The following is a 22,858-nucleotide window of genomic DNA, read 5'->3' on the forward strand; positions in this document are numbered from 1 at the left end:
CAAGGGGCACTACTGACAGTCCTTAAAGGATTGAAGATCTTGATGGATAAATGATATGTTCAAAAACTATTAAGATCATGAATTTTTGTCGATCTAAGTATTAGCCAAATAACTGAGATTAACATGGTGGTTCTTAAAATATGTGCACTGCATAATCATTAATGCCGCATGAAATACATAGATTTCATCAGTTTTCATATATACACTCTGATTTGTAATTTGAGAGCTATTGGAATAATGCAGTGGATTTTATAATTCAATCCAGGGTATAAATTTAAGTGTCACAAGAATCCGGTTAGATAGGATTTAATAGGATTAACTTGGCTTTTAAATTCAGAAAGGAACACAGAAAATGACCTTCACACGCATTGTAACAAGTCAATTCAGGTGCCTCTGGAGACGTCTTCATTTACTCGGCTTGCCCAGAAAGCCGTTGTGGCACTGTGGCACCAATTTTAGCAAGGTTCAGCTTCTCAGTAAGTGAAAAACCGCTTTATTATTTATAAAAATGATGTAAATTAAGGCATGCGACGTAAAAACTAAGGAAAAGTGGCCGGGACTGTTGCTGTACCCAAGGACAGAGCTAACAATAGCCCCTGTCTGCAGTAAACTGAGCTGGGAAGTTCATTCGAGACTATGTTTTCCTTATTTCATAAAAGCAGAAATAGCCAAGTCACCCATCCCTGTCCTGATTTAACAGTTAGTATCTAAATACCTACTTCTTTCCTCATCTCATTACAATAGCCAATACAGTGTAAGCCAAGAGCAGAAGAAACTAGCCTATAGGTTGCCTTTTTCTTCAAAACAGCAACCATTTTAATCTTAGTAAACTACAAAATTGTCAGTGGGATAGATACAGAGAATAGTAAAGGACCATTCTGTAACTGACATTTTTTTCACCATGAAAATGTTTGATTTAAGGCAATTAAAAAAAATAGTCCCATCACTAAAATTAACCTGTACATAGATTTAGTTAAATATACACCTCAACTGAATAGCATTCTTGAGAATTCTTAACCTTTTTTAAAAGGAGGCTTAATAAGGTTCCTCCACAGAAAGTAGCGAAATTGTGAAATATTCATACAATGGAATGCTACCTAGAAAGACCAGGCTATGTACATAAACATGATGGCATCTCAAAACACACCTGAGCAAATACCAGACACAAAAGTATCTACGATTCCATTTATATGAAGGTCTATTAGAACAATTCATTGCTCTGTGACAGAAAAAGTTAAGAGAGATTTAGTAGAAAGGGGCATAAAAGAATTTCCTGGAATAGAATTAATATTTTTATAATAGTGGTTACTAAAATTTAACACTAAAAACTTCTATATTTTGTTGAATGTAATACTCAGATTAAACAAACAAAAGAAAAACCTTTTTCACTGCTTACCTACTGGATCCTTAAGTTAAATATACTACTCGAGAAATCATCTTAATTTATCATGGAAAACAAACACAGGCACTCAGAAAGCAGATAGTTAAGAAAGCTTTAATTCACTGTGGGCATTTCTATGGCCATTCTCTTTATTATATACATACATAAGTGCCTACATACAAACACATCTTTTATAAGACAGTTTTCCTACTAAATACTGTGTACCTTAGCAATATTCCAGGTTTAACAAGTTTTGGGAGTATTATAAATACCACGAATCATTGACTAAATATAAATACAAAAATCAAATGCATAAGCTACAAAGTTAAACAAAAAAAATTGACTAGCCACCATGAAAGTTTACATGAATTCTTTAAATCTAGTTCTTACATCACAGTGACAACCATTTACATAAAAAAATCACAATTGCTTTTAGATGATAGTATTTGGGGATTTCTCGGCCCCAGTTATGCCCATTTTCACAATGACAACATCCACACTCTGCACTGTCATTCTTATGGAGTGGACCAGCTTTCAGACTAAACAGCAAGTTTCCTTTTTAATATTAAGAATTATCTTGATCATGCCAAGACACCAAATGTATACATACTGTCATACAGATGAGATCTTATTGAGAATATAGAGGTCTTCAGTTCAGGAGCAATTCAAATAGTAGCTTGAAAGAGGTTTTCATCGCTACTGCAGTCCATATAATTTTGTTAAAAGATGAAGGTTGTCAAAACATCTAAAGGTAAATATATAGTATAACCTTTCCCTTTTAAAATATTGCCTGGAAAAAAAGTCCCAAGCTGACTTAAAAAAATAAAGAGAAAACTCAGTAAACAAACATTATATGATGTTCTGAGCTGCAATCTTCCTGAGTCTATTTTCAGTTGGGTCAAATTCAGCAGTCAATAATGCACTGCCTTCAATATCGACAGCCCAGAGGGAGCCCTTGAACTCAGATTCTACCCAAAATATGAAGGGATTTTTAAGCATCCCCTCATTAATTATACCACGGAAAGCTGATTTTTTTAATTAAAATCTATGAGTATCAGTTTCTTAAAACGTGATGTTAGAATAAACTAAGAAAATATATGCACAGCTGTACACAGATCCCCATTCAACACAGGAACAAAATGCCATTTGGTGCATATCAAATAAGCTCCCCCCAAAACAATTTGAATATTTATTTTCATGTACTTTTTGACACAGCATCTAGAAAAGATTGCATATAATTAGGGAGACTGCTGTAGACTCTACATGACGCTATTACGTGTTCTATTTAAGCAGCAGGCATGCACAAGTTACCTTTTTAATTTTCTCACAAATTATCTTGTATTCTACTTATAAGCTACAATATGGTTAAAGCACTTAGTAATTTTTAAACCAAATACTTTAATTGACCTAGGGGTAAAAATAAAAACTTCCTCCCCGCTTCTCAATAATCAATGGTAATATTAAATCTTAAACCTTCAGTTGATATTTAAAGTTAGTGTTGTGTATCATCCTTAAAATTCAAAAAAAGGGCAAAAATTGTTATCACTAATAAATTAGAATATGTTTTCCAACAGCCGTCTAGCTACCCCAATTGCACAATACGCAAAGCCATTGGGAATTACATGGTAAGAGAGATAGATACGTTGATGGCTACCGATAGCCTAAATGGAACATATCAATAGTCTCTTTTTACTCTACATCTTTTAATTTCAAACCAAATAAAGCTATTCATTAGTACAAACAAAAAATTGCTTTTTATTTAGCATGAATAAAAGTAGATAAAATTTTAAATCTTTGTTTTCAAGTGTGTGGCATAGAAAATGTTTACATACATTAGGAACCTAGGGGTGAGGACGGGAAGAAGAGTTTGTTCTTCCAAGTAAGAAGTACTTTAGTGAGATCACCACAAAAACTTAACACATCCAGACTGCTTGGTTCTTGGTCATTTATGGCTTAAATATTGGATTAGAAAACCATTTCAGGCTAAAACAAATTCAGATGGTTAATGCATAGATTATGTATCTAGGAAGTCATGCAATAAATAAATGTTACTGTGTACATCCCACTCTTCGTGAAGAAAGGGGAGTGCAAGTGTGAATAGTTTCTTCCCTTTTACCATGAGAATTTATGTTCAGTAAGACATCTGCTTTTGACCTATTCCAAATCCAACTTGCCCGGTCATCCTGACTTTCTCGGACTTGGTAAACCCCAATGTTTGGAGACACCACAATGAGCACCATGTTCACAAACTCAGTATACTCATAAACAGGTGCTGGGAGGTCTGAGCTAGGCAGAATCAGATCCTTTTGATCTTGCCCCCCTGCTGCGAAGTCAATTTGGAGGACCTGACAAAGCTACAGTAGCAAATGGACAAATGCTTAGAAAGACCCACTGATAATGTTTATGATCACCTCTTTCAACCTCTCTGCCCTCTTTTAAGTGCAATTTGAGACACGCCAGGGTCAGGCCCACTCACTGTTCTGGATTTTGACATGCCCCCACAACATGAGAATTGAACTGAACAATGATGATTGTAATGTCATCTCTATACATCCGAGCAAGCTCTTCAGGAAGACTAAGCATTTTGGAGAGACGTTCGTGATCTACTGTTCCAAACTCATTGTTGCCCACAGCGTGGCGAATGAGGTGGGTGGCTGCATTCTGATCCTCGAACATGGAGGACATCTTGGCTCGCCTTTCTGTTAAAAGGCCATGCATCTGTCCTAGAGTCACTTTATAGCCACCAACAGCTATGGGCTGTTGGTGATGCATGCCAGTTAGGTACTCACCCACAATTCTAACCACATCCTGCCTATGCATCGTCTCCCACAACCCATCAGTAGCCAACACCAGAAACTTATCCTGTGGCCTCAAGCGATGGTAAGTTACCTCCGGCTCAGCAGTGAGATACGGAGGTGTGTAATAATTAGGAGGGATAAACTTGGTATATTCATTGTCATTCATCTGGTCTGGGCCAGATTCTATCACTCTCTTTTGAAGGTCAATGCTCCATTTGAACTTGACGTCTCCAAAAGCTCTAAACGGCATCAGCAAGCCCAGCAACCGATCCTGTTTCACCACACTCTTGGCCTCGTTCTTCGGGTGTTCCAATTTCAGTCGTTCCAGTTCACTTTGATTCTGAGCATTGTGGTCATGAGAGAGTGTGACTGCTGACCAAGACCCGTCTTCTTCCTGCACACCCAGCATGGCTCTGCTATCACCTGTATTAGCCACATGAAGGTCAACGCCATCCACATGGGCCACACAAGCAGTAGCGCCCGAAAAGGCCACTCGAAGCACCAGGTAGTTGAGGAAAGAATTGGGATCCCCGACTTGGGCCTCCAAGGAGATGTCATTATCAAGCCTCTTGAAGGCATTAATTAAAGCCTCCTTAACATCAATATCAGCGGACTCCCCCGTGTTAAGGTCTATAAGCTCTTGCCAGTAAGTCCTAAGGCTGTTGAAGTACAACTTAGAGGCCTCTTTGCTGAAGTAATCATTAGGGTGCTTGTGCCACTGGAGGATGGGCAGCAGCGCTCGTCCACTCTCCACGGCATTTTCAATCTCCAGCAAGGTCTCATAGGGCAACAAAGAGACGGCGATATAATAAAAGAGTCTTTCACTGACTGCCTGGGAACAAGCGCAGCCCGCATGGCCATCAAAAACCCCCAAAAGCATCCCTCTGGTCTGCAGGCAGGTTGCTGCACTTCTCCGGTCTTCGATGGGAGCATTTGCAGGTAGCTGGTTGCTGTCAAACCCAAGGATAGAACTAACGTTTTTGCCATCAAATTCTGGCACTTTGAAGCTGTATTCATTAGCTTTAAGGATGCTGTTCACCTGTGGAGGCGTGAGGTAAAATTTCTGCGGCGTGGAAGCGTATTTCCTCCCTTGGGTGTACTGCCACCAGTTCTCCTTTGGCCTGCAAAAGGTGGCATACGCTGGGTGGGGTGTGTATCTCAGGCGACTCTGAGGAACATGGGGCGATGAGCAGCAGAAGTGCTTGTGGTGGCAGTAACACACCGTGCCGTAGATCCTGCTCAGTTCACAGTTCCGGATCAGGGGGAAAAACAGTTGAGTTGGTGCTGGCATTGCATCAGCAAACGGTGGCAGACTGGAACTTCTAACTGGGATTCCTAGACAGCAAATTAGACAGATACACACAAAGAAATAGTTACCACTGAGATCATGTCATTTATCCCGGGTTTTGAAAAACATTTACCAGGTGTAAACCTACATACATATTTACCAGGTAACCTACATCCGGTTAGGAGGCACTGTATTTATCCATGTGCCATTTCTACAAAATATACCGTGTACACTCGTGTATAAGCCGAGTTTTTCAGCACATTTGTAATGCAGTTTTTGTGGTGAAACTGGGTGCCTCGGGTCAGCTTATACTCGAGTAGGTACAGTGTTCCGCTAAGTACAATTCTCAATCTTTGAGGGAGCCAGTCCTGAACAGTGATCTAGCAGCACTTTTCCTTGTTCTTCGTATTTCTTCGTGCAGTACAAGCTGTGAGAACATGTACAGTAAATGTGGCCAGGGAAAGGAGAGGCGATGAAGGTTATGTAACACTTTGAAACAGCAGTCTACCTGGCCAATCTTCCTTCTCCCTGCCCTTCGAAGAGGCCTTGGATCTCCATATTACACAAGGCACTCTCCCATGTGTCAAGATCCTGTTTCTAGAGCCTAGGTCCAGCATTAGCATCTGAATGGACGTGGCTCTTAGGAAATCCATGGAAGTGTCAAGATGCAGCTCTAGCATGTGTTTATTTGTGAATAACATACATACCCTACTGTGTTCAGAACACAAACAGAAAAAACAAACAAACACATTTTAGATCATGAAACAGCAACAGAAAGTCCAATGACTCCCTCCCTACATGCCTGTGGCTGGCCTTGCAAACCCTGCTCTCCTCCACCACTGCACCAAACTGGCCCACCAAGCGAGTCAGGTCTGCTACCAACTCACCAAATAATCCAGGAGAGCCTGTCACCTCTTTGAACTTCAGCTTCCTAAATTTAAGTGAATCCATCAGAGTAGATGCCATCCAGTGCTGCTTCTAATATTGTATATTTTATATGTTTTGGTTTTGTGTGTCTCAAACTCAAATGCAGGATTCATTTATTCACTGTAATTTTACTGTGTCCTCCGTGATTTAAAAACAAAATACTTGTATATAGTATCAGTTCTGGGATTTCATTTACTTCCTAGCATTGGAAAAACTATAGGAATATTTTCACTTGCTATAGATCATAAGTATAACTCTTCTAGAAAAATATTTTACATTAAAATAAAACGATATTTGTCCCTGAAAATAAATGAATAACAGAATAATAGTCTAACATTAGATTTTTAAAATGCACCTTAATCATGAATTTTTAAAACTGATTATCATTCAGGATGTAATACTGCAAATATTTTTCTGGGCAATAATGAACATTTGAAGAATTTTCATCAGTAATCCTGGTAAATTTCTCACACACACACACACACAAATCCCATATTCCTCAATAACATATTTTCCCTGAATCTTCAAGGTATTGCCTCAAAGTATCCTGTTGGTCTATAGAGAATGGTTTAGAGGTACATTAAATAAGAAAACAAATGCAGCAAATGAAAAGGAAATTAAATCATTTAAGACCAATTAATCCTTCTCAAAATACAATCCAGTTAGGGGAAAATAACCACCCTGTATCAAGTGTTAGCTATGTATTAGCATTAGCTACCTATCCTTTTTTTGAAGAGGAAATCAAAACAGAATGGTGAGTGGGTGGGGGTGGGAGCAGAGAAAACCAAACACTGGCTGGTCACTGATCTTGTTGGTTTCTGACATAAGCACTAAGCCAGTCAGCCATCACCCTTTTCAAGGGCAGAGTTCTTCTGACTTTAGCAGGAAAAGAAGATTCGACAATAAAAGGTGATGGCTAGGTTTCTGTAAATAAGAATCCTAACTAAAATCAACCTGAAGTATTTCCTTTTGCAAAACAGAAATTCCAGAGAAACAGGAATCTGTCAATAAGATCCACCTAAATAAAAGCACTCCAAACTAAAGTCATCCAAAGGAGAAGTAAGTGTACGCGCCTGAGCCAGGGGATGTGTTCCAATGTGGAGCCGCGTGACACTGCCTTCCAGATAGAAACCACATCACTTCTCAGGTCAGCAAGTTGAAAGCTTATCAACTCACTCTATGCTTTGTCCAAAGCTGTTGTATAGTCAAAAATGTAAACGCACTAGACTGACGAAAAATAACATTTCCTTCCCAACTATAGATGTTTGCATTTGTCTTGACTTCCCAACTTAACTTACAGGAAACAAAGCATTTCTGCCTGTACATGTGAAATACAGACTGTACCAAAGGTGTGCGTGCGTGTATTTTGAGAGGAAGTATGATTCAAAAAACACATGTAGGAGTTGATTATATGACAGCCTAATTGAGGTGTAACAAATCCAGGAAACCTGCACTTTCCTGAAATTCATGTTTTAATGATTTTTTTAAAACTTGTGTAGTTAACTACAAAATGAATGAAATCTGGCAAAAGAATGAATGATTTGAGCAGCCAGTGCTTTGAATAATATTTACATTCAAACAGCAAACAATTCAAATAATAAATTACATTTTTCCTTCAAGGCAAAAATTCTCAAGATTAAAAACAACAAAGAAAGTGAAGTGTAAATTTGATGCACTCATCTTTCCGTTTCTCAGAGGCCCAGCAGCTGGACTGATACTCTATCCCAGTCCTCCAACACCCAACATGCCTTCAAATGACACACTCTTAGAGAAGCTGGGATCCATGGAAATCCTGCTCTGTGATTAATGAGAATCATCATCCCCGGTCCAAGCCATATCATCTTCACTCCACCAGGCCGGAGATCCTTAGAAGCCAGTCTTATCAAATGCTTTCATCAACAGTGAGCCTTCAAAACCTGACGATCTTTCTGACTATCCTGCGATTCTACAACCAAAACCACCCTGTGAAACCAAACTTTTGCTGACACAAACTTGTTAAATTAATGAAGTAGAAGGCTCCCGAATCGGCAATTAAACAGCAACAAGGAACAGTTATTCGCAAACTGGTGCAGTGTCAATTCCTCCCCCCTCCCAAGTTATTTCTGTGAGAAGTTACTACCCAAGCCTGAGCGCAGCCACATCGGATGCAGCATCTTGGACCGAGGCAGATTTTGCCAAATGACTAATGAAGATGCGCGGCGACCAGAAACAGGGAGGCGAACTCATCCTTCCTTGGTGATGGGCCTCCGCGGAGCCCGTGCCAAGAAATGCCTTCACTTCATCAATAAATCCGCGGGCCAAATTAATTAGAAAATGCAGTCACGGCACCTATGCTGGCGCTCCTTAGTTCTGCACAGCTTTGGGGGTAAACCAAAACGATGTTATACTTGGCCTTAAACGTGTAAGAACTCCCGTTTATATAATCCGCTTGCATTAAACACCCGGCATTGAGATTCTCTGTATTTTCAGCATTTTCGAGCGCTTCACGCATAGCTCCTGGGAACGCGATATGAAAAGAAGGGGTTTCTTTCGCAGGACAAGCAGCACCAAGCCAGCACTTGTTTGATTCGTTTCCTTTGTCCCCACCAGAAAAAAAACTGCACCCCCAGAACCATGCATGCTACCCCTGCCTTTGTCTCCTCTTCCTCTCTGCCTCACCCCGCGCCAAAGCACCTAGACGAACCCCAAACGAAGCCGGCCAGCATCCTTTCCGGGTATCCCACGCAGGTAGTTAGGTGAATACCTACCAATTCGTCTGGGCCCGGGACACACACACATTCTCCTGTCATCACAACACGGAGCCGACAACATCCACAACCCGCGCGGACAGCAGCAGCGACAGCAGCACCGGCCCATTGAAAGCAAGCGAGAGATGCTCATTAGAGGCGGCGGCGGCGGCGGGGGAGGAGGGAGCGGCGGGGGGAGCGGAGGAGGGGCGAGGGCTCGCTCCAGCCCGGCGAATGGGGCCGGTCGGGGAAGAGGGTGCGGGCGGCGGAGAGGGGTGGGGAGGGCAAACAGACCCACCCTGCCGGGGAGGCGCAGCCCAGACCCCAGCGCGAGGCTGCGGGGGCCCTGGCGAGGGCAGAGGCGTGCCCCGAGCCGGCCCTCCATCCAGCCCGGGCGCCCAGCCCAGGGCGCGCCGCATCCGCTACCCACTCCGCCCGGCCCCACGCGGCGCGGGCTTCACTCCAGGTATCAGCGCGCCGCCCGCGGGCTTCCACCGCACCCACGGGCCAAGACCCCGCACCTGGAGCGCCGCAGCCCGCCGGAGCTGCCCCCCGCGGGTCCCCACCCACCCATCCACTGCGGGCCCGGGGGGTGACAGCGGGCGCGGCGGCCCCCACGCCCGCCCCCCAGCCCCCGCGCACACCCCTCAGCCCCCGCGCACACCTGGGCTTCCCGCTCGAGCCTCCCCCGCCCCGGCGCGGCCGCCCCGCCCTCTGCTCACGCCCGCCGCGCCGCTCCCCGCGCCGCCTCAGAACTTTCCGCGGGTGCAAGGGGATTCCCGACAGGGAGGCTGGCTCAGTGCCCCGAACGGGGAATACGCACCGGGCTCGGCAGGGAACGAGGCGCCGCTTCACACCAGGCCCTGCTTCCGCGCGGCCCCACGCGAGCCCCGCGCACTCGCCCCCTCGCCCCAGGCCAGCCCACTCCGCACCGCGAGCCCGCCGGGCCGCCACCCTGCCCCGCCCGCACGTTCGGGCCGGAACACTTCCCGCTTCCTGATTGGCTGCGCGATGGCGGGTGGGCGGGGAGCAGAGGGGCGGGCCGCGGCCGGGAGGGCGGGGGCGGAAGGAGCGCGCGCTCCGCGCCAGCTCTGTGACGTCATGGGGGTCAGACAATCCCTTCCATTCGGCGGGAGCCGCTCATTGGCGCGACGGGGCCGCTTCACGTGACGGTGCGGGTCGCCCCGTGGAAGGTGGGGCTGCTGCCCTTGGCTGCGGGCCCGGGAGGAGGGCACCGCCTGCGCCAGCTCCAGCATCTCCAGGCGCGCGTGGCGCCCGGGGGAGGCTTGCTCCCCCGCCGAGCGAGTTTCCGAGAATCGCCGGCACCTTCGCAGGGGGCAGGCGGGCCTCCGTGAGGAACCTGCCGCGCCCCTCGCCGCCGGGCCCCCTGCCTCCGAGGCCAGGCTTCGGGGCGACTCCCAGCCCAGCAGGCAACCAGACCCCCAGCCTGGATTGTAAAGCATGCCAAACAGCCTGTTGCTTCTGCTAACGTGCTCATTTTCTGGACGCCTCGTAGTTCCCCGAGAGACAGCAACCAGCAGAAGCAGGAAGGTGTGATGAAGGAATTCTTTCCGCTTTAGTGTAAAGCGTTCTCTGATTTCCCTTGAATGGCTATAAAGGGACGCGGGTCGGGTGCAGCCTGCAGAAATGGGAAAAGCTCTGGGCTTGGCATCAGACGACCTCCTTCCAAATGAGCCCCCAGTAAGACAGTCTCCTCGGTGAGTCTGAATCTCTGCAAGTTCTAGATGAGGATAGGTTGAGGGCCCTTGCATCCTGAGTCTCCAAACCAAAGACTTAAAGGATTCTGAGCTCCATCCACGTATGGAAACTGACCCCATCTTCCTTACGGAAGCAGCGTCATTGAAACCTACTGCCACATAGTCCGTTCCCGCGTCTAGCTATAGGGTTTTAGAGGCTGTAAAGCTGTATGGGAGTAGATAGACTCTGACCCAACAGTGCCTTCAGGTCTCCCGAGTCATTGGGAGTTGTCTCTACTAGAAACTTGCTCGGAGATGTCAGCTAGATCATGACACTTGTCATCTTGCCTGATGTTAAAGCGTTTACCTTGATTTATTAAGTGTCTGTGCTTTCTAGTCAATTAAGTTAACAAAGAGATGTGAGCTTCATAAAAAACTGACATGTTAGCCAAAGTCCTCTAGGTAGTGGTGTGCAGTTTTCCTGTTTTCATTAATCCTGTAATATCTGATTTTTCTGTAATAAAAGAAAAAAACACATCACACACACAAAAGCCTCTTTTAGGCTCTACAATGCTGAAAAACTTTAGTATTACTGATTCTAGGCTACCCATAGGAACCTTGGTGGTGTGGATAGGTAATGGGCTGCTAATTGGAAGGTCAGCAGTTCAAAACCACCAGCTGCCCCAAGGAAGAAAGGCATGGCTTTCTGCTCACATAAAAAGTTACAATAGCTTAAAAACCTACTACATAGCCACAGTCAAAACAGCCTGATACTGATACAACTGGGAATTGAAGTCCCACACGATCCAGCAATACCACTATTAGGCATATGCCCCAGAGGAAGAGACGGCATGAGTGGATGTATGCTCACCCATGTTTGTAGCAGCACAATGGCAAGAAACGAAGCAGCTCAAATGCCCAACACTGGGGGAATGGATAAAGAAACTATGGTACATGCACACAGCGGAATACTATGCAGCCTTCAAAAACAGCGATAAAAGCATGAAACACCCTATTACATGGAAGGAATGGATTCCTTCCAGGAAACCATTATTCTGAGTGTAGTCAATCAATCACAAAAAGAGGACACATATTGTATAAATTCACATCTATAAGGAGAATTACTAATTAAACAAACCTTAGAGACCAGTTCCCCCCAAAAAGGAGTACAATGTCTGCCTACCGGCCATGAACCATACATCTCCCCTCTGTGCACTTCGTAAGAACCACCTAGAAAGAGACCTTACATTGGCTAGGATCAGTACTTCAAGAAGGGGAAAAAAGAGAAGATCACCCACTTGATGCTATACAACACTGAGACAAGGCTGTGACAGATCAACAAGCCCTCCATAAGAGGGCTGCAGAGGAAATCAAGAGCAGGGGAGGGGAGCATCTACATTTTAGAGGAGGCGTTGGTATTTTTATTGGTAGGTATAGTGGGTAAATGGGGAGGCGCAACCTCACGTTGGAAAGGGATGTGAAACAATCATTGTAGGGAGAAGAAACCTGGTTTTATGGTCCTGGGTAGATGCTTCAAATATTTTTCTACCTAACTCTCGATGAACCACATCATGCTGGCCTTACAGGGAACATGGCATGCCCCCTCCCCCACAAAGACCACACCAGAAGGACTGGACATGGAAGTCTGCGTGAATGAACTAGGACCTATGCAAAAATTACCTGTACCCTTGAAGTTGGGACTGAAATACCCTGATGGGAGAGAAAGCAAAGAATGGTTACCCCAAGACTGTGGACATGGCAGTCGGTGGGCCCCCTAGCTTGGTGGAGGTCCAATGAAAGGAGACCCGGAACTACCATATATTTAGTACCTCGGTGTTCCCCTAGTATTAATATGACAGGCTTTAAGAGGCAAGGGTCTGCCCTTGTAAGAAATAATACAGGAAATTTTCTCTTAGCACCAACCCCCATGCCCAATGTAAATAGAGCTCAATCAATTAAGAAATCAATCTGTACAAAACAACAACTCAGAGTTGGACTTTACTCCCATAAACTCATATCAACAGTACTTTAAATTCTATGCCATTGGATGAATGTGATGGTGGGAAAGGAGGAAGGCGAAACAGGGACGATCTAGGAAGCAAGACTGGCTAGAGATATAAACATAGGTATTCACTTATATAAATATATTCATAAAAATAGAGGTAGTGGCATAGGTACATATATTTATATAGCAATACATTCAGGAAGTTGATGGATTTGGGTCCTCTGCTCAAGCCCTACCTCAACCCAAGAAAACTTTGTTCTAGCACCTGGCATTCTGTGATGATCACCCTCTCAGCATGATCACTAAAGACAAAATGGGTGCACAAGCAAATGTCGTGAAGAAAGCTAATGGTGTCAAGTTATCAAAAGATATAGCATCTGAGATTTTAAAGACTTTAAGTTAAACAAGTGGCCAGCAACAAGCCTACATGGAAGAAGCACACCAGACTGTGTGATCATGAGGAGTTGATGGTATCAGCATCAGAAGACCCAAAACAAGCAAACAAAAAAACATATTGTTGAGAACAAGGGGGCGTTGGAGCAGATACCCAAAACCCATCTGTAGACAATTGGACATCCCCTTACAGAAGGGTTGCAAGGAAGGGATGAGTCAACCAGGGTGAAGTATAGCACCAGTGAAACATAATATTCCTCTGGTTCCTTGACACTTCCTCACCCCCTTTCCTCCCCCACCTGCTATGATGACCCAAATCCTGCAGACCAGGGAAAGGTGGGGTGGGGGCAGGGGGAGGGAGGGGAACTGATCACAATGCTCAGCATATAATACTACACATACACACAGGGTGATGAACAACAACATGGGTGAAGGTAGACAGTGGATGGTGTAAGATATAAAAATAATAATTTATCAAGGAATCATGAAGGTGGAAGGGTAGGGGAGGGAAGGAAAAAGTGAGGAGCTGATACCAAGGGCTCCAATAGAAAATGTTTTGAAAAGGATGATGGCATCATATGTAGAAATGTGCTTGACACAATGGATGTATGGATTGTTTTAAGAGTTCTATGAGCCCCAATAAAATGATTTATTAAAATTTTTAAAAAACTGATAGGAAGCCTAAGTAAGATTTTGAGCCTTACACAAAACTGCCATTGACTGTGACTCCTCTCTGCATAGAATTAAAGATGTGTGAACTTCACAACTACGTAAAACTCGTTTGTCATTCTACTTTCCATGAATGGAGAGCTACCCTAGTTAACTGAGCCTGAGTGGATTTTTATTTTACAACTCTGCCAGGGGCCTAGGAATGAAATTTAGACTAGGTAACTCTAGTGTCTATATAAACTTTTTTCCTATTGGTTGTGAAGGTAGACAAATAATACTCTAGCATTTAGAATTTACACATGCATATCAATAACCTTCAGAGATATCACATTGCAGTTTTAAACCAGTGAATGTATGAATTGGAATGCTATTAACGATATTTTTAATTACCCGTGTGTGTAATAAAGCACAAAGGAGACCAATATTTTCCATATATATACATAGTTTTCCATAAACTTTAAGCATATAGCAATTTCTGTATATAGTGTTCAGTGACGTTGGTTCCATTGTCCACGTCATGTCAACAAGCTCCGTATTTCTGTCTGGTTATTATCCTTCCACTACCCCAGCTTCCCTTCCCACACTCATTCCACCCCAACCTCCTCATCTATGCTTTAAGGTAAATGATTTTTCAAAGTTCACAGGACTCATAGGTTTATTTTATGAGCCAATCTGTCATTTAACTAAAAAGTGACCTCTGGGGATAGTTACAGTTCAGAGTCTAACAGGCATATTAGGGTAATCGTCTTAAGGTTCTTCTAGTTTCTACTAGCATAGTAAGCCTGACCTTTGTGAAAAATAAGAATCAGAGTTTTGCTCTCCAATTCGCTCTCTGTGGAACTGTCTATTGTGTATCTGATGAGAACTCCTATTAATGGTAGCCAGGCATCACCTAGTTCTTCTGGTGTCTAGATAGGCGAGGCTATGATTAATATAGGCAGTTAGTTTTGTAGATTAGATTCTTCTTTGAATATGCTGTTTCCTCTTTCCTTTGTCTAACCAAGTGTTATTGTTGTTATTGTGAACCAAAACGCACTGCCATCAAGAGGTGCTGCCAAGTCAGTTCTGACCCAAACCAGGACTGCTTCCAAGCTTCTCAGATCACTGATACTACTTCCCAGACTAAGATGTAGAACATAAACTTTATACATTATGTGGTACCAATTGACTGAATTATCCTACAAGTCTGTGATCCTAAACCTTCAAATCCCAGAAACCAATCCCGAAAGATGTTTCGTTATGTCTGGAAGGTAACCATGACGATGTCCCCTTTGGGCTTTATTGTACACAGGGGTCAGTCCAAAGTATTGTTACTAGAGTTCCAATGTTTCCATGCCCCGATTAATTCCAAACAGAGCATGTGTAAGCATGCCTCTGCAGTCAATGGGTGGCTAAAGAAGTTCTTTTGGTAAAACACCAGTCTTACTGTCATTAAGTCCCTTCATAAAGATCCCATAAAAACCGGCTCCGAGGGCATCTGCTACCCCAGCTCAATTCAAGGCAAGCAGTCAGCTCAGAAGGCATGGCAAGTGTTTGGGGACTTCCCAAAGGGGTCATCTTGAGAGATTTTCTCTAAAGTCACAGGGAAATTACAAGAACTTGTTCTGTAGAAGTTTTGAGAAAGTTGAACATTGCACAAACCAACAGAAAGTCCAGGAAAGTTTCACAGAGGAACTTTTCTTTCCATCACAACCATGGACCTACTTATTCTTCCAGGCTAGCAAGAGCTTTCCTATGAAAATTTCATTGAGAAACCTGAACCCATCTACCCTTCAGCTATGTTTGGTCCCTGACCTTAGCAAACATTGAAAAGAAGCATGATTTGAATCACTTGAAGATGTCAAAACTGCTGCTTTGACATGGTGATGTAATTGGAAGAGACTGACATTCTTTGGGAAAGCATTAGACAGATGGATATACTGCCATTAGAAATGTATAGACTTAGATGGAGGATATATAAACAAGCATAGCTTAACATTTTGATGTTTTTGTTTAATAACTTGTTTTTAAATTATTTTTATTTTATCATGTCTTACACTGTCTGACGTCTCCCTTCACCCACTTTTCTGTTGGCCATCCCCAGGAAGGAGTTTATATGTAGATTCTGGTAATCGGTTCCCCCTTTCTAATCCACCTTCCCTCCACCCTCCTGGTATCACCACTCATCTTGAGGGGTTCATCTGTCCTGGATTCCCTGTGTTTCCAGTTCCTATATGTACCAGTGTACATTCTCTTGTCTAGCCAGATTTTTAAGTTAGATTTGGGATCATGGTAGTGGGGGGTGGGGGGAAGCATTAAAGGACTAGAGAAAAGGTGTATGTTTCATCATTGCGACACTGCACCCTGCCCAGTTCATATTTCTTCTTTTTTTTTAAATATGGAACGCTTCACGAATTTGCGTATCATCCTTGCGCAGGGGCCCATTCTAATCTTCTCTGTATCGTTCCAATTTTAGTACATGTGCTGCCGAAGCGAGCACCAGTTCATATTTCTTATTGTCATCCTTTACCTTGGTTAAATTACACATACTTCATTCACACTTGATATTGCCTTATCCCCCCAAATACTGAGTCTACTTTCTAAAGATAATTCCCACCTCTAATAACTATGAACAAATGTTGATTTCATGCTACCAAACCAAACTCATTGCCATTGAGTGAATTCTGACTCATGGCGACCATAAAGGAAAGGGTAGAACTGCCCCTGCTAGTTTCAGAGACTGCAACTCTTTATGAAAGGAGAAAACCTCATCTTTCCCCCATGGAATTCCTGATGGTTTTGAACGGCAAACTTCCTGGTTAGCAGCCCAACATGTAACCCACGACACCAGGAGGGTTCCTGATTTCTGTATATATAAACCCTTTTAAAATGGCATCATGCAATATTTGTCCATCGATGCTTGAATTACGTCATTCAGCACACTGTCTTCCAGATCCATCCATTTAAGATGCTCCAGGGACTCATCACCAATCTTTATAGGTGTATGTACACACCGCCTTGTTATCCACTCATCCGTTGATGGGCACTTAGATGGTTGTTATCTTTTTGCTATTGTGGATGATGCTTCCCTGAACGTAGGTGTGCTCGCCTATTGTTATTAGATCTCCACCCAGGGACGGGATTGCTGGATCATGTGGCATCTCTATTTCTAGCTTTTTAAAGAAAACACCACACCCTTTTCTATAGAGTTTGTGCCATTCTGCAACCTCCTCAGCAGTGGAGAAGTCCAAACTCCCCATGTCTTCCACCCTATCTGTTTTCTGTTTAGAAAGCTTACAATTCCTTTCTCAAATGGCTTTTGGAGCTGCAGAGGAAACTCCACTTTACATCCACCCTCCTCATTTTCTGCCATTGACTCCCCATCTTATTCTCCTTAGCTCTGAATGACTTGGCTATTTCTTAAAATAGCTGATATTTGCCACCACTAAATATAGTCCAAAATTTGTCATAAATGTTGAAGGCAAGCCAAGGTATTTCTGGAATCAAAATTCAGGCTCCCCAATATGGTGGAAATAAGCAGTCATTTAAGGGTATGAGTTCTAATCTCTGGTTGCAAAGTTTTAAGATTCGGTCATACAGATAGTATAAAATCACAGTCCTGCTCAGCCACGGGTGGCTGTCCCTTAGACTTTCCTCTGGCCTGGCTTTCTTCCTGTAGCTAGCCCAGGCTTCCATTTGGCCACCCAATAAGGTGATTTCAGAAGTGCTGTTTGATAGCACATGGCCATCTGGCCAGGGCCCGGGCTAGTCCTTGGCCATGCTGCACTGACCCCACAGACTATCTTATCCACCAGAACACCTGATGACATTTAGACATTGGGAAGTGTTGAAAGCGGCACTAAAACAACCTGGGATTCTGGTGGAGAGGGTCCAAAAAAGCAAGAAGAAGGAGCCTCCAAACTAACACAGTCTAAAGAAAGCTCTGTACAAAAAAATTCTGTTTTGTCTATACAAATTCTTACTGATACCCCAACTCAAAGACAAGTCCTTGTGACTGCTAACACTGACGTCATTTTCTTGCCCTGGAATAAACCAGAACATGAGCAATTTGTGACCAGGTGGCCTGGCGGTCTCATGGGAAGGTGATGCGATCTTTGCAGGTATCGGATGCCCTGGAGAGAGTTCAGCAGAGTCCCATAGCGCCGGCCAGGAAGCATAAGGTAGATCTGCATGTGGGTCTGGGGTGGCATAGCGTGATGGCTACTGGCTCACCATAGCCTTTGCCAAAAGCAATCAGAGGGCAGAGAGGCTGACTCTTAGCTTTTCTCTTAGTTCCTGCCTCGCTACAGGTATTGGGTAGGACATCTCTTATTACCAAGTACCAAAGCAGTGGATTCAGACATACCTCAGAGAGTGTGGGTTCAGTTCCACAAAACAGCTAATGTCTCAATAGAGCAAGCCACATTATTTAGGGGGCTCCTGGTGCATATAACCACGTTTACAGTATACTGTTGTCTATTAAGTGTTTGATAGCGTTATGAAAACATTTGGACGACTGTGAGAATTACCAAAGGGGGCATATGCTCTTGGGAAAAGAGCTCTGAGAGACACAAGTTGCCACAAACTTTCCATTTGTTTGCTTTTTTCTTTTTTAACACAATAGCTAGAAAGCATAATAAAATGAGATGTGCCTGTACAGACTGCATCACCACCTTAGTGTGGCACTGTCTGGTAGACACTGGACTGCTGACTGAAGTCGGCTCTTCAACCCTCCAGCCACTCTGAGGGAGAAAGATGAGGCTTTTGGGGCCATAAAACATTACAGGCGCAGAAACTCATGAACAGTTCCGGTGGGCCCCCAGCATTGCTGTGAGTCGGAATCGATTGATGGCCGTGCTGTTGGTTTGGTTTGGAATTCTGCTACTGCTTCTCTGAAATTGGGTTACTTAGAGCTACAGAGATCAAGAAATGGCTTGTAAGAAAAGATACAGATTGAGGTGAGATACAACTTTGGGAAATGAGTAGTAAGTATGGGAGCCCAACACGGTAAATGTCATTTACGACCCTGGGTGTGCACTTAAAAGTTACTACAATGTTGTCCTGATATATTTTATCATAATAAAGCAGAAAAACATTTTTAAAAGAAAAAAGAGACTATGCATTGTACCACGTCTCCTTTGGGCCAAAGACTGCCAGGTGCTTTCATATTGGTCTCGTTTTATACTTTTAAAATACTTAGTTCTTGAACATTGAACACATTAGGCTGAGTAAAATAAATCAGTCACAAAAGGACAAATACTGTATGATTCTACTTACATGAAAGAAGAAGAGCATAGATGACATAGCTTATTAGTGGTTCCCAGGGGCCAGGGGCAGGGGGAGGAGACGTCTTGCTGAAGGGCATTGAGTTTCTGTTACTGACAGAGACTTTGCAGAGAGCGGTGATAGATAACACAGGAAGGTTAGTGTCACTGAACTGTACATGTTAAAAATGTATGGAAATGCTTTGTTCCATCTATTTTACCACAGCCAGGTAGTGAAAAGAAAGTTTCCTGGGAATTCATGGGACAACAAAATGGTTAAGGCAAATAAATGAAGCTTCATTCTCATGCAAAATTAGTGGACAAAAGTCTTCCAGCTAGTAGGCAGGAAGTTTCAGTGCATCAACTTAGCATGACAAAGAATATGAAGATTTTTTTGAGGAAAGGTTTTGGTGCTTCTTGCAAGAAGACTGCAGGTCTATGGATCAGAGTCTGAGACACCCTGAAAAATCCCTATTCATGGGCTTTCCTCAACTATCGAGAAGGGTGCTCATGAGAGGGGAGGGAGTCAGCATTCGTTTTTTATTTAGCATAAATCTGCAAATTAAGTGTGCAAAATACAGACGTGAAATCGAGGAGAAGGGCTACAGAGGAGCTGGGACAACAGGGAGACTATAAAGCCATTTTCATAAGAAGTGCTAGGTCATGGGTGCTTCAGAAGCAGGCAGGCCTTGCCAATTTGCAGACTTCCACCAAGTTCCAAAGCCGTGAACTCAAGAGCACAGTTGACTTGTATACTTAAGAGCTATACATCCACCTTCATATAGCCATTTCAGGGGAAGGGACCGTGTCTCATATTCACTATTACAAACACAAGGTTTTTTTTGTTTTGTTTACAAATAGCAAAAGCTAGAGTGTGTACATGTAAAATTTCAACCTGGAATGTATGTATTCATGTCAAATGTGTGAATGCTGAGCTCAGCATCAATTCCAAGGAAATGAAATGTCAGAATATCAATCATGTGGGGAGAATGTGCTAAGATGTAAACAATTTGTTTCCCCAAACATGTGTTCATGACTACAATCATGTCTAACCTACTACAATCATGTATAGTGAAACCAGCAAGTACCACTGACTGAAGAGATGACTCCCCTCCTTTCTATCCAAATAACCAGCCCCTACCTTCCAGAGGACTTTAAGCTGCAGCTGATCTTATCTACAATCAAGCAGTAAACCACTACCTTTTCTTTGAACTCTATGTGCATTAAACCACTATCTTTTCTATGTGCTCTCTGTATTCTTTGAATGATTACTTAGTGCTGCCCAGCTTAAACTCTAATATTCTTCAATAAAAACTCCTTTCAGTAAGAGGGTGTTAACAAACCCAGGGACAAGGGAACAACAAGTGATCCAAAATGAGTGTCAAGGAGGGTGTAGGAGGTCTGGCAGAGCTGGATCAAGAGCAATGTAACCGAGAGGAAGTCCTAAAACCCAAATGAAGGCAGAACATGATAGTGGGACAAGAGGAAATTACAAAGAAATAGAGGAAAGAAGTAGGAGGTAAAGGGTAGTCATAGAGATTTAAGTACAGGCTTATAAAGATGTAAATATATTTATATACAATGATGGGGAAATAGATCTATGTACATATATTTATAGGTTGAGTATTAAGAAAAAAGATGGACAGTGGGCCCCTGCACAAGTACTCCCTGAGCACAAGAATACTTTGTTCTAACAATTCAGCAGTCTGAGATGCTCACCTTCCTGGCACGATCACTGAAGACAATGGGTGCACAAGCAAATGTGGTGAAGAAAGCTGATGGTGCCCAGCTACCAAAAGATATAGCACCTGAAGTCTTAAAGACCTGAAAATAAACAAGCAGACATTTAGCTGAGAGAAAACAAAACCCACATGGAAGAAGCACACCAGCCTGTCCCAACTCGATCGCTGAGGACAAAGTGGGTGCATAAGCAAAAGTTGCGAACAAAGCTGATGATTCCCAGCTGTCAAAAGATACAGAATCTGGGGGCCTGTAGGCTGGAAGATAAACAAGGGGCCATCTAACTGAGAAACAACAAAGTACACATGGAAGAAGCACACCAACCTGTGAGATCACATGGTGTTGAAGGGACCAGCTATCAGACATCAAAGACCAAAAATCAAAAAATTCATAGCATTATGAAAGAAGGGGAGTGTGCAGTGGGGACCCAGGGCCCATCTGTGTGAAACTGGAAATTCCCTTGCAGAAGTACTGCGGGGAGGAGACAGCCAGCCAGAGTGCAGTGTAGCAATAATGAAATATACAATTTTCCTCTAGTTCTTAAATGCTTCCTCCCCACTCCTCACTAACTTTCACTCCTAACAGAGTAGGAGATTTTCTCCTTTGACATTGCTGGTGTCAGAAGTGAGACTTCAAAGGTGCATTGCATTCCATGATCCCCAAGGTAGTAAGGACATGACAGTGCATGCTAAGCCAATTTGAACTCTCTACTTAGATGAATTGTCAGGAATCTTTAAGTTGTTTTTTATTTTTAACTCTCAAATCTAAGCTCCACTGCCCATGTTCATAACTCTGCAAGTTTTATTGTGCATTTGTTTTGGTTCTTGTAAGTGAAAATTAGTTTGTTGTAACTATCATTATCAAAGGAGACTTTTATACTGTGTCTAAAGAAGATATGGAGTCGCCTTCTAGGAATCCTGTTTATTACCTTATGGGACTCTTGTTCCCTATATGAACCACATTATATTCTTCTCTGTCTGGCAGAGCCTTGCTTTAAACAGTTTGGAGGGAACCGATTACAAGGATCTACATGTGGCCACCTCCCTGGGGGACGAAAAACAGAAAAGTGGGTGAAGGGAGACTTCAGACAGTTCAAGATATGACAAAATAATAATAATTTATAAATTATCAATGCTTCATTAGGGAGTGGGAAGCAGAGAAGGAGGGGAAATATGAGGAGCTGATACCAAGGGCTCAAGTAGAAAGTAAATGTTTTGAGAATGATGAGGGCAACAAATGTACAGATGTGCTTGACACGATGGATGGATGGATGGATGGATTGTGATAAGAGTTCTATGAGCCCCCAATAAAATGATTTTTTTAAAAACACCATTTGGAAAATCAGTGACCACTTTGAAGGTCTGAGTTAACCTTTCTATGAAGTAAATTAAAACCAAGGCTCCCACATTAAGCGGCCCCAGTGGGATGCTTTGTTTGATTGGAATGGTGATGCCTATAAAAGTCATTAAGACAGTATAATTATTTCCCTGCTGGACATTCTCTTAATTAAGCAAAATAAAGAATTTGATGTCAAATTTCAGTGACTGCTGCCTTTGCGCTTCCCCGCTGGTTGCTGCATCTTTATACCGTTTCTGCCCACCTACTCCTCGAGTACTGTAACAGTGGCTTGCGTGTTGCTTGGATTTTGGAAGCAATGGGAGTATTTCAAAAAGTAGCTGCCTCCTAAAGCAGTGTTGATAGGGCACAAGTTTAGAAGAAAAAGGAACACTTGCAACATCCATCAATAATCAAAATGTGGAGTGTATGAAATATGAATCTAGGAAAACCAAAAGTTGTCAAAAATGAAACAAATCATAAGGATTAATATCTCAGGCATTGGGAGCTGAAATGGATTGGTATCGACCATTTTGAGTCAGATAATCATATGCTTAGCTATGCCAGGCAAGGCAAATTCAAGAAATGGTGTGGCATTTATTATAAAAAAGAACGATTAAATACCGATCTTGAAATGTAATGCTAATGTAATAGGA

General features: G+C 43.1%; 1 protein-coding gene and 1 non-coding gene across 4 annotated transcripts; both read right to left on the bottom strand.

The window, feature by feature from the left end:
• Positions 1-1,490: 1,490 nt before the first annotated feature.
• PDP1 (pyruvate dehydrogenase phosphatase catalytic subunit 1) lies at positions 1,491-10,083 on the bottom strand. 3 transcript variants are annotated; one of them, XM_075549487.1, is made up of 3 exons: positions 9,944-9,959; positions 9,142-9,176; positions 1,491-5,514 (listed from the first exon to the last, which is right to left on the bottom strand). In XM_075549487.1, exons 2-3 carry the CDS (start codon positions 9,170-9,172, stop codon positions 3,854-3,856), a joined length of 1,692 nt encoding a protein of 563 aa, XP_075405602.1. In that variant the 5' UTR covers positions 9,173-9,176; positions 9,944-9,959; the 3' UTR covers positions 1,491-3,853. The 3 variants fall into 3 exon arrangements, with proteins under 3 accessions (XP_075405602.1, XP_075405601.1, XP_075405603.1); XM_075549486.1 differs by lacking the exon at positions 9,944-9,959 and having other exon boundaries at positions 9,142-9,294; XM_075549488.1 differs by lacking the exon at positions 9,142-9,176 and having other exon boundaries at positions 1,492-5,514; positions 9,944-10,083.
• A 6,172-nt stretch (positions 10,084-16,255) lies between these two features.
• On the bottom strand, positions 16,256-16,363 carry LOC142449486 (U6 spliceosomal RNA). Its single transcript, XR_012784646.1, has one exon. It is a non-coding gene; the product is annotated as a U6 spliceosomal RNA (small nuclear RNA).
• Positions 16,364-22,858: the final 6,495 nt, after the last annotated feature.

This window comes from Tenrec ecaudatus, chromosome 5 (genome assembly GCF_050624435.1).
Source record: "Tenrec ecaudatus isolate mTenEca1 chromosome 5, mTenEca1.hap1, whole genome shotgun sequence".
In the NCBI taxonomy this organism is placed as follows: Eukaryota; Metazoa; Chordata; class Mammalia; order Afrosoricida; family Tenrecidae; genus Tenrec; species Tenrec ecaudatus.

What these genes read in the sequence shown, in the direction of transcription:
- PDP1 (XM_075549486.1), bottom strand. Translation starts at nt 9,274, where the DNA reads ATGAGCATCTCTCGCTTGCTTTCAATGGGCCGGTGCTGCTGTCGCTGC. An exon ending in TCCCGGGCCCAGACGAATTG is followed by an intron (nt 5,515 to 9,141) that starts GTAGGTATTCAC and finishes TTTGCTGTCTAG; the next exon opens with GAATCCCAGTTAGAAGTTCC.